This window comes from Oryctolagus cuniculus, chromosome 3 (genome assembly GCF_964237555.1).
Source record: "Oryctolagus cuniculus chromosome 3, mOryCun1.1, whole genome shotgun sequence".
Classification (NCBI taxonomy): Eukaryota; Metazoa; Chordata; class Mammalia; order Lagomorpha; family Leporidae; genus Oryctolagus; species Oryctolagus cuniculus.
Window position 1 is genome coordinate 75,418,364 of NC_091434.1, and position 12,604 is coordinate 75,430,967.

Sequence of the window (12,604 nt, forward strand, 5' to 3'; positions counted from 1 at the left end):
AAAAATACAAATATTCAATTACTTATAGCTTTATAAGAAAATAATCCCGGGAACTACAATGTAGCTAATGGAAGTCCTATGGGAATATACGGTATCTGGATTCTGATGAAATTTGTTTCTGAATAGCATTATTATGTTTATCTGTTTATGGATCGTCAATAAGTCCGTTGGGATCACTCCTCTGTCTCTTTGCAATTATGTTCACTATTCCTGTGCTACTCAGGAAAAAAAATGAATGTTGGTAACAATAAATATTGGGCAGCATGCCTAAGTGATTCATTTAAAGACTGGTTTCCCTTTATAAGAAGGTGTTCATTTCATCAGAATCAATTTATATTTATATAAAAATCATTTATAAAAATATAACATATTAAGTAGCAACGACACAAAGGGAGTACTTAAGCTATAAGATTGATACAGAGATTCATAGAGGGATGGAGATAGAATACCTTATGATTACTTAAAGTTTCTTCAACTTCAGTTCTTAGTTCTAAGATAGGCTTATAGTTTCCTGCAGATTTCTGTGATACTATAAATCTTCACATGCTCTTGTTAGACAAGAAATAATATTTCACCAATGAAATATATATAGTATTAAGAGAAGTTCATATTAGAAGAGGACATATTAGGATTTACCTGAAAAATAAAGTCCTCATTGTCATACTGTATCTCCACAGAAAAATATAACTTATTAACCAAAAGAAGAAAGAAAAAGGAAGGAGATAAAGTCAATTACTTAGTAAAATTGGGCCATGAGCTGATCAATCATGTTTCTGCTTTATAATAACATAAGGTTTCATTTTTATTTATTTCTTCAACCTTCTTTCTATGTAAAAAGAAAAAAGCAGCAGAAAGAAAACAAAATGAAACAAAAATAATATATAACTTTGAGTTAGGGTGACTGTATTCAAATATAACATCATGAACAATGTCCTAAACGAATATGACATCAAGAATTGTGTACTTGAATTTATATATATGAAATACATGAAACATGTATACTTTAAATAAAATTTAAAAATGAAAACATTTAAAATGGTATTTTTATGAATTCATTATATGGCTTAAGGGACAATCAAGCAATAGATTTGGGGAGCAGAGGAAACAAAGATAAAATATTAAAAAATGTGTCCTAAACAAATAAAATTAAATAATTAGAATTGGAATTGACCTCTTTCTCTATCTTATAATATCAGTGGAAAATTAACTGGAATGTGAAATTTTTTTGCTTTACAGGCATTTGAAGATATATATATTGATCAGCGAAAGACAATTAAGACTATGTTAGAATATGCTGATAAAGTTTTCACTTACATTTTCATTCTGGAAATGCTTCTAAAATGGGTGGCATATGGCTATCAAACATACTTCACCAATGCCTGGTGTTGGCTGGATTTCTTAATTGTTGATGTAGGTATCTTTGATCTCTTTATCTTTCATCAAGACAGTTTGTCTTAATTATATTCTAATTCTACAATAGTGAATATCTGGCTACTCTTTTGGTAACAAGATCTGCTACTTAACCAATAAACTCATCCATGAAATGACAATGAAATCTTTGGAAGACATGGGTTAATTTAGTACTATTTTATTTTATTTATTTTTGCCAGGCAGAGGTAGACAGTGAGAGAGAGAGAGACAGAGAGAAAGGTCTTTCGTTGGTTCACTCCCCTAATGGCTGCCATGGCCGGCTGCACTGATCCGAAGCCAGGAGCTGGGTGCTTGTTCCTGGTCTCCCATGCAGGTACAGGGACCCAAGCACTTGGGCCATCTTCCACTGCCCTCCTGGGCCACAGCAGAGAGCTGGACTGGAAGAGGAGCAACCAGGACTGGTACCCGGCACCCCAACCAGGACTAGAACCCGGTGTGCTGGCGCCGCAGGTGGAGGATTAGCCAAGTGAGCCATGGCGCTGACCAATTTAGTACTATTTTAAAATAGCATTGTGTGGATGGACTGTATGGTGGTTAACTAGAATAAAAGGCTATTTAAGAAAAAGAACACATCAGCAGTTTGCAGGCAAAGAGATGGAATAGGGGACTTCATGGGGGTTGTTGTTTATGTTCCTTAACCTGTGAATCAGACAGACTCAAGTTTGTGTCCTATCCCACTATTTATTGGCTTTATACCACTAAATAAGTTGCTTAGTCCATGACTCTGTCTACTGTTGATACTATTTCTACAATATTAAATGCATAAAATACTAACTACTTACTTAAGATAAATAAAGGGCAGATTAAGTTGATTATAACTTCATTATGGGAAGTAAGTTATTCAGGATACAGGAAAAGAGATGATAGTTTTCCTAGAACATAGATGGTATTCATAGCTAGCCTTTCATAGAATTTGGACACTCAATGATTATGACTTCATTTACCTTAAGGCAAAGTGGCTGACTTCCAGAAGTGTTAACTTGAAAACTAAATGTCATCTTTCTTTTTTTTTTCAGTATTATTTATTTATTTGAAAGGTAGAGTAGATCATTATATTATTATTACAGATTGGTTTTTAATATTCTGAAATATCTTACAAAGATAATTCCATAGAGAATTTTATAGCTATACAATATTTATTTTCTTTTTTTATATATATATATTTTTTTATTTTTGCCAGGCAGAGTTAGACAGTTAGAGAGAGACAGAGAGAAAGGTCTTCCTTCTGTTGGTTCACTCCCCTAATGGCTGCTGCGGCCGGTGCTGCACTGATCCGAAGCCAGGAGCCAGGTGCTTGCTCCTGGTCTCCCATGCAGGTGCAGGGACCCAAGAACTTGGGCCATCCTCCGCCGCTCTCCCAGGCCACAGCAGAGAGATGGACTGGAAGAGGAGCAACCGGGACCAGTACCCGGCGCCCCAACCAGGACTAGAACCCGGGGTGCCAGCGCCACAGGCGGAGGATTAGCCAAGTGAGCCATGGCGCCGGCCAATATTTATTTCAATATTCTATTTTAATTATTTCCTGAATTATAGTCTAAAAATGAAAATTTTTCAAAAATAATGTCCAATATGTGTGGAATTGTCTAGTTTTAGCCATTCTTATACCAAAGAAATTACAATCCTGCTTGGATATGAAGTTTTTGTAAATACTTGGAGAGTTATATACCTAAGATTTTAAAATATTATATATACTTGTGGGATATTATGCGATTTTCACACATGTATACATCATGTACTAACAAGTGTAAGCCTATCTCCCAGTTAACATTTCTTTATGATGAAAACATTCAAAATCATTTCTTCTGTTTTTTCTATAGAAAAATATACTACATTTGGATTTTGTAACTAAGCATAGGCAACAATCTAAATTCAGCAGCAACTTAATGAAATAAAGGAGGAAAAACCACTGATCTTTTCTTGTACCTGTTTTGTTCCTTTATTTTATTAATTTTATCACTTTTCTATTTAAAAATTTATTAGAGAAATTTATAAGTTGCATGGCCTTTAATCTGTTTTGTTCAACTATCTTTTAACTGATGAAACAAAATATCTGCTTAAATTTTTAAGAGGTTGAATCAAAATATCTAAGCATTCAAATACTAAATAATTATAGGGAAATTTGTATTTTTGTATCATAAAGTACATATTGAATGAGACAACAATTTCATTTATTGCTATTATCTGTCTGTGTGCAGGTTTCATTGGTCAGTTTAACTGCAAATGCCTTGGGTTACTCAGAACTTGGTGCCATCAAATCTCTCAGGACGCTAAGAGCTCTGAGACCCTTAAGAGCCTTATCACGATTTGAAGGGATGAGGGTAAGGAAAAGGAAAGAACCCAGAATAGTACATATAGTCAAAAATAAATTAAATTGAACTTAGAAAAAGGAAAGGACATGCATGCAAAAGGAATGGCAAATTCTTGCAAAATTGCTACTTTATCTTTTTATCTGTTGCATATTTACTTCTAGGTGATATGCAAGAGAACTTAGGCTTCTCTTGAAATGATATATATCATTTATCTGCTGTGCTCATTAAAATGACTTTATTTCCTAATCCACCTTGGGAGTTTCCTTAAAAACTCTGTGTAATGATCTACTAAGAATAAAGTAAATTCTGTATCATGTACTTGTATTATGTGAAGTCCTATCTATGAGTTTTATTGAAAAGAATATGAATCACACACATGCCTAAGTAAGAGTAAAGGAAAAAACAAGTACGATTGTCAAAATTTTTGTCTGTATAATGCCAAAATTTGCATTACTTATATATATTTAGCTGTAGTTATTAAACATTGACTGTATTTTAAACTTTTAAAATACTTGTTTAAGATAATTTCAATGTATAACTTTACTTATCATAATTTTTGTAAATAGTAGCACTAACTGAAAGATCATATATAAATCTACACTTTTTTGTAACAATAAAGACAAAACATTCTGTCATAATGAACAAAGATATTTTTACTATTAACATTAACCTTAGCTTAAAATCTCATTCATTATCATCACACAAAATTTTATGTTGCCACTTTTAAAGAAACATTCAACTATTCCTTCATGATTCATAACAGATTAGAAATTGTGTCCTTTTTAACTTTACTTTTCATGCTTTTTTAAAAAATTATGAAGTATTAATTCACATAAGATGTATGAAAAAGTGCTATGTTTTAAAATTTCAAAATTTCTCTTATCAAAACAAAGCTATTGAATTGTGTGATTCCAATAGAAAACATTCTTTTGTTGCCTAAGGTTTTTAGAAACTAAGCTGTACTGGTATTGCAGACTTCTATTTGCCTTTTATAGTTCATCTGTAGCCTTGCATTCTCTTCTAAATTAAAATTTATTATAAATGTTACTTTTTAAGAACTTGAGACATGTCATCAATTTCCCTAATCTATGTGGAAACTTTTTCCTCATTAGAAACAACTCAACACAATATAATAAAAATAGTATCTTTTATTTCTCACAGAGATCCTCACATTTTCACTAAGATGTTATCAGAAATTCTCCCCAGGGTATGTAAAAATTAAGTTTATTTTCCAATTAATTTGTCACACTTTCCTTTGTTTCAGAGGGGCAGTTTCAGCTCCAGAGAAAAATATCATTTTCATACATTCTGTTTCAAAATTTGTTGCTTGAATCAAAATAATACATCTTTAAAGTCTACTGAAATCTGAACAATGCTAAACATTTGTAGCTGTTTCAAATATTTTGAATATGACTTTTCAGAAGTTTATGAGATCCATGAGTCAATGCTCAGATATTTCCACATAGTACACACTTATTTCCAAAATCAAGTTGGATGTATTGGCCTAATTTTGATATTTACAGAAATAATTTTATCTATATAATTATTTATCAATAGTGATTTTTATGTTATAGGAAGAATTCAGTTTTTGAAATTTGAAGTTTTAAAAACATAAACTCCTTATAAATACTGACGTGATAAAATTGGTCATTTAATTATGAATGGGGATCCTTACATCATAATGACAGTATGGAGACAGCACTAAAATCACTGTTCTCGTCAACACCTGTTTGGCATTGTAGAGTCAAAATCACTGTATGACTTATTGCTATCTTTTTTTGTTTGTAAATTTGAATTTTTCTTATAAAGATATAATCATGAATGATAGTTAAGTTGAAGAAAATAATGATGATTATGATTGAGAAGATTGGAATAGATTCAGAAACTCTCATTTATTTTTTTCCCCAGCAGCATAAAACTGCAATTGCTGTGTCAAAGCATAAATCAGGCACTCATTTTATTTTGTTCTGTTACTTTTTCAAAGCATGTGCTTTTATGCAACATTATTGACTAAAGCATGTTGTTCAGTGCTTGATAAGAAGTTAGAAGTATAAATAAATATCATCACGTTGCACTTTGTGTTTTGCATGTTTTATGCACATTTCTGGCTGACAGCTTTTAAACATTTATTGTATTTCAAATTTCCAGTCCAATTTTTTTCAACTTGTAAAATTTAACTGAGTGAATTGGTGTCGTGAATGTCTAGGGTAAAATAAAATTTGTATTTAAATTTGTATTTTTTTAATTTCCTATTCTAGGAAATCTTAAATACATTCTTTTTCAAAAGAACTCAAGTCTTGATAGGGAAACAGACAGAGAGCATCATATACAAGAAGTAACACCAAATGTTCTGTCATATCAGATTTCTAACTAATAACAAACTATATATTTCTATTTTATATAGGATAATCTTGCTCCAACTTGGATGGGGTGGAGCGCTGGTTCCTCCCCCTCAGCCCTTTATTATGGGTACTGTATTACCCCTTTTGCTACCTTTAATCCTTGCACTGTGACTTATGTGTAGTGGGTTGAGGGAGGGATTGGGAAGGGTACTATTGCACCACAGTAGGGACCATATAGTATTTACAATCTAATCCCCTATTTTCATTTGTCTTAAATTTCTTTTCAGAAAAAAAAAAAAGACATTGTGCATTATCCTTTGTGGATTTTAACACCAATGCTTGAAATCTTTGTTAAATGTCACTGAATATGATTTAGCTATGTGTACACTGAGTTATCCAATCATGGGGAGATTATTTGATTGATGAGGGTGGTGGAACTGGGTGTAGGATGATTGTGTGAAGAAAGGTTAATTCATTAAAATGATGATATATTTTAAGCATACAACCCTTGCCATTTAGGACTTTGGCATAGGTCCTGAAAATTGCCAGCTAGAAACTGTCAGTTGATTGTTGATATGTAAAGAGATGCTAGGGTAGAATGTAGATTTTTATAAGACTGGGATTCACTGTATGACCATTCTCATTTTTACTAAGTGTAAGTTCATGGGCATTATTTTCAAAGTATAACAAAGCAAAAATATATTAAGAAAGAGTCAAGCACACATGATTTGTGTTTTAAATGGAAAAAGAGTTCATATAAAATATTCTACTTATTAAATTATGCAGACTAGAACACCCACCCAGAAATAAAACAAAAACATCTTGCTATGAGTATTAAGATAGAGTTAAATGTATGAATTCACATTTTAGAATGTCACTCCCAACTACATTCCTAGATCTTATAAGATATCATAGAGAAGGTACAAAAAAAAAAAAGAATCTACATGCTCTTTTCTCTTAAAGGCTTATAGTATTGTACAAAAAAGGAGAGCTTTTATTTTGAGAGATAGGAAAAGTGGAATACTTGAATAATTGATATGTATCTTTCAAAAATAATTGCCTTCACTAAACCTAACAGAAGTTAAGTCATCTTTAAAAAAAAAATCCCATTACTCTTTTCTATATTCAAACATGTATAATTTCAACTTTGCCTCATTTGATTTTTATTCATATAGTTTTTCTGTATTTTAGTTAGGAAAGAATTCAAATACACAGATAGTATTGACTTCAAATCCAAAGACAATTCATTCAAACGAGTACATTTTTACATGTATGAAAATTCCTGGCAATATGTAATTTCATAATTTATTGAATTAAAAGAATTCCTCATTTAGTATTGACCTAATTTAAAAGTGCAGATAATGGTCAAGAGACAGAGTTTTTACAAGAACTGATTGTGCTACAATAGAGAAATTCTATTTGAAGTTTTGAAAACCATAAGCAAAACAATCTCTAGTGTCAATTCATTAAGATAATTCCTTTCTTATGCATCTTCTTGTATGCATCCTGAAACCTCAATCTGCTGTTTCCAATTTATTCAAACCAGCTCTGCCAACTGCCTGCCCTACATGGGAACCAATTAATACAGTTCCCAAGAGACAGAGAGTTATTGTACCTCCCTCTTTGCTGAATCAAGGAATGGCTCAGGGCTCCTGGGGAAAAAGAAAAGTTCTTTCTATTATCCTTAACATCTAATTTAATGACATCTTTAAAATTAATGCATCTTGGTAAGCCAAATTCCCCAATATTATGCCAATTTTTCCAATAAATGCTAAGTAAACTTTAAGTCATTATTCTTCATCCAATCAACTCCTTTTATATTCAAGGCCTTGTAAGATCTACAAATATATTTTAGCATCTTAAATTTAAAAAAATATATAATCCATCAGGTTTTGTACAAAAAAGGAGAGCTTTTATTTTGAGAGATAGGAAAAGCGGAATACTTGAATAATTGATATGTACACAGCCTTGAAAGTACAGATAAGTGGGAGCAACTCCAGGGAAAACTAATAAGGTAGACAAGAGGGCATTAGATGCTACTTCTAGTCTGCTTTCTGAACTTGTTTTAATTTCATTTTTCTCATTTGACAAATGAGGACACAATACTAAATTATCTCTACAGTTCTATCAAGCACCATAATTCTGATTCTTTAATTCAAAGCAGAAAATTCTCATCTGTATTTAGGAGGCTAAATTTGGAGGGTGATGGTAGGTTCCATGAAAGTGCTATTTGAACTAATGCCTTTAAGGGTACTTCAGAAGAGACAGGGTCAAGGAATTTCAAAGGAGATGGTGCATCAGTTCTCTGGCAATTGTATTATCATATGGTAATTCCGTGAGTATGACTTGGAGTAGCTGAAGTCCAGATGGCCAGAGAAGTTAAAACTAGAAATGTAGATTGTGGAGTGATATAAATATCAAGGTAAGGAAAATATTTGATGACCACTGGGGCACTTTTAAATGATTTTAACACTGAACTTAGGAAAGATTTAATTTATCTCAGATGGACTAAAGGAAGGAAAAAGTTAGGAGAGTCTGACAATTATGCAGGTATGAAGTAGCAGGGAGCAAAACTAGGATGGCAACCATGAGAATAGAAGAGAAGCAACTAAGGTGAGAAGGATTTTGAAGAAAGAAGTGTGAGACCTGCAGACTGATAAAGGAATTTAAGAAGCAGGCATAAGTAATCCAGTGTTCTACTTCTACTTTAAATAGGTGTTAAAGTTAAAAATATGCATTTAATATGTACTTTGTGTATCCATAATGGAAGAGCATTTTAATCTGGGTGGTGGACCAAATATTCAGAGTAGGAGGGAAATAACTAAGAACTTGATTTCAGTTTTTGAGTTTCAAATCTGAAAGAAATCTATTTTTAGCATAAATTTAAAATGAAGTGTAAACTAAGGGTTTTATTCAGTCAATTTTGTTAACTCAGACATCCAAATAAAATACTACGCATCAGCATGGTAAACTGAGCAGGCATCATCACCTGGTGCTGCTTGGGTAAATCAGCCTGAATGAATTCTTTCATGTTCATTCCCCAACCTTTGTCATGAATGGTTTTTCTATTTCCTTTGGCCTACTTATCAAACTCTTGTATTCCCAGAGGATGTAGAGCTCTTTACAGATTTTAAACAGAGCTCAGAAGTGTAAGGAATTGGCACATGCAATTTTTGGTTCAGATAAGCAATGAAAAACTTTGTTTTAAAAATACAGTGGCATCCACAGGCAAACAGAAAATACTTTAATGCTTACTTTGAATCTGATTGACAAGAATAGAGGTGCATGGGTAGGATTAAATTTAGCTATTAGTGTTCAATTCTGAGGCATCATCTACCATGTCTAAAACATGCATTTTAGGTCATGTTTTATTTTCATCCTGGCTTCTAATGTGCAGCTTTCATGGGAATTATACAGGAGAAAGCAAGGATAGTCATCCCTACTGTGTTGCCAAATATGAAAATTCAGATTTAATTTGTGGCCCATAAATGAATATGTGGGGGTGAAAAAAGTATGCTTCCACAGGGAAAAAGAAAAGTAGCTGTAAGTTAGTACAGAACTTGATGTAATCACATCAAATTTTGAAAATATATGTGGCATCCCTCCTTTTCTTATTTTCCCAAGAAGCTGATTTCTATCATGTTTCATTTAAGATAAGTTTATTTAATTAAACTCAGTAAATGAAACAACTGATATGACTGGAGCTTGAAATAAACGATGTGATGATCTAATGAAATACATACTGCTAAATTGTCTTGCTTCTTATGCAAAAAATATTAGTCATAGCAATGCATGAATTATTAAGGACAAGATTATATTAGATATTCAATAATATTTTCTAGTTATACTTATGAATTTTTAATTTATTTTTAAAATATGTTGGTCAAATAAAATCATGCCCCAATGTTTTAATTTTTTAATAAATTGCCTTTTTCAAATGAGTTAATCTTCTGTATAGGATTACCTACTTTTTTCTAAGAAACAATATATTATTCGACTTCATCTAGCAGCAAGTTCCTCTGGTTTTGCTATTCCTTCAAACTTTCAGTACTTTTCCTTCCCATTTTTCTTAATTTTCTTTTCCCACTTTGTCATATTGCCTATTTATGTTTCCCTGAGTGTATTACTTAAGAAAGAATGGATTTCATTTTTGGGATTTTTTTTTACTTTTCTTTTTAGAATAATTTTGATACAAAAATAAAACAGAAATACTTAATATTAGTAGGAGAATGTCTTTTCTTTTTAACCAATAAGAATTCTGACTTTTCTTTTTTTCCATTTGTGTATTAGGTGGTTGTGAATGCCCTTTTAGGAGCAATTCCATCCATCATGAATGTGCTTCTGGTTTGTCTTATATTCTGGCTAATTTTCAGCATCATGGGCGTAAATTTGTTTGCTGGCAAATTCTACCACTGTATTAACACCACAACTGGTGACATGTTTGAAATCACCGAAGTGAATAATCATTCTGATTGCCTAAAACTAATAGAAAGAAATGAGACCGCTCGATGGAAAAATGTGAAAGTAAACTTTGATAATGTAGGATTTGGGTATCTCTCTTTGCTGCAAGTTGTAAGTGAATACCTTTTTCTCTGAAATTGTTTATAGTTTGAAATAATAACAAAATAATGGCATACTCCTATTTGGGTTACTAAGAAGAAAGTTTCTATTTCTTTTTCCCCCTAATTTCCATTTATTTTTACAAGTTTATGAACCCAGATGGGTGGAACTTTCATTACATGTGTAGATATAGTCAGTAGTAGCCAGGTATTTAGTTCTTTCCAAAAACCAATTTTTTTTTTTGCCATCATTTTCATTTTGTTTACTATTTCTCTTCCCATATGAACAAGTTGATTAGTAAATCAAAAACTGCCATTATATTTTCAATTGTAACTAAAAATCTTGTTTCACTGATGTAATCATTCCCCCAAAACACACACACTTAAAAACATTTGTTTGGGCTGTAACTAGTGGTAGGAAGTAATTGCTGATTATTTATAGCATTTAAACATAAGATTAGAAAATGATATTTTTTGTTTTAAGACTAGATCCTTGTAGTGAAATGGAAATACCATCTGGGAACACCTGGACACAGGAATGAAACACAAGCAGTTGTCTTTCAGTGACCTTTCAACTCCATTACTTAAGACTCTTTTTTCCTAAATATTTATGTTTCTACTACTGAGTCCCTCAGACTGGGACTCCAGGGGAAAAAATATTCATAATATATAAAAACACAAAAGGTGGTCACCCGTTAAACATTCTTATTCAATGCCAATTTTAACTGCAGTGGCATCTCACCTAAGCAGGGAAGGAAAACAGAGTTCAGATTATTTGAAAAGATAATAAAAATACCACTCTATTTTGGCTTCTGAAAACAGCTTCAGCAAAGCTGTAGAACCATTTGGTTCTACAAACTCTGCAAGGCTTTTTGCTTACTAAAGTATATTTTCAAATGTTCAACCAAGAGTCTAAGCAAAGTTCTCTTATAGCCACTTCAAAGGCATCTATATTACAATTACATTACAAATTTTTTTCACTTTTTTTTGAAATTCTTATTTCTCTTCTGAATATATCTGACAAGAAAGTTCTCCTTAAATATCATAGTAGATACATAATGATATTCCCTTATTCATTTATCCTAACCCTTAACTAATAACCACACTTGTAAATACCATGAAAGAATATCACTTCATCTGTAAAATTGAGCCAAGAAAAAAATGAACATTTTAAACTATTCTTAAAAATCCTAGAAGATTCTAATAATGTAGAGTGATGGTCTTACACAGTCATTCAATAAAGCTTGCTAACAAAAAAAACTCTAAAATACTGCTTTATATTTGGTTTTATACATTACCACCTTTCCATTGATTAACTGTTAACTGAAATGATTCCTTGAGTCATTTTTTTCTGTTCCTATACCAAGTGTATAATGGGCTTGTTTCATTGACCTGAGCCAATGACATACTTCTCTTTGATGTACAAGAAATGGCCCAAGAATATCTTACTTGGATGACTGAACTTTTGGTGCCAGGCATAGTATATAAAAATGATCTTTATTATATATTCCTATTTTAAAAACTTGAAAGAATTACATAATGAAATCTACATTTCACTTCATCACATCTCTGCATTCTTCCACCCATCCTTCCATTTTATTTTATTTGATCTGCTGCACAGTAAATTAATTGTTTCATTTCAAGTGTACAACTTTAGCATCCATATTATTAAAGTTCCATAAAATTTTAATAATAAATGATAATAAAGTTCAATGAAGCTTTCTTTTGATGTAAAATCTAAAAGAAAAAAAAAGTTAGTAAAAATAATATCAAACTTTGAGTCTGAATTATTTTTACTCCAAAGTAAAATATGCATATCCTTTTCAACAGGCAACTTTCAAGGGATGGATGGATATAATGTATGCAGCAGTTGATTCTAGAAATGTGAGTATTTATATCCTATTGAGCAGGTGTTTAAATTAACTCAAAAAACATAAAAAGCCAAATGAAATTTTTCATTAAT

The 12,604-nt window shown here is 31.7% G+C and overlaps 1 protein-coding gene and 1 long non-coding RNA gene across 9 annotated transcripts in view; one reads left to right on the forward strand and one right to left on the reverse strand.

Annotated features, from left to right (window-relative positions):
• LOC100009591 (sodium channel protein type 1 subunit alpha) overlaps positions 1-12,604 on the forward strand; it is a 161,377-nt gene that overhangs the window by 137,678 nt on the left and 11,095 nt on the right. For all 5 annotated transcript variants that reach the window (XM_051848547.2, XM_070070737.1, XM_051848546.2 and 2 more), the window contains 4 exons: positions 1,237-1,410; positions 3,627-3,749; positions 10,373-10,654; positions 12,472-12,525. In XM_051848547.2, coding sequence (XP_051704507.1) covers positions 1,237-1,410; positions 3,627-3,749; positions 10,373-10,654; positions 12,472-12,525 — 633 coding nt within the window. The remainder of the gene's footprint in view (positions 1-1,236; positions 1,411-3,626; positions 3,750-10,372; positions 10,655-12,471; positions 12,526-12,604) is intronic.
• The window catches only part of LOC103348769 (uncharacterized), a 52,372-nt gene that overhangs the window by 12,558 nt on the left and 27,210 nt on the right, over positions 1-12,604 (reverse strand). The gene's annotated exons all lie outside the window — the stretch shown is intronic.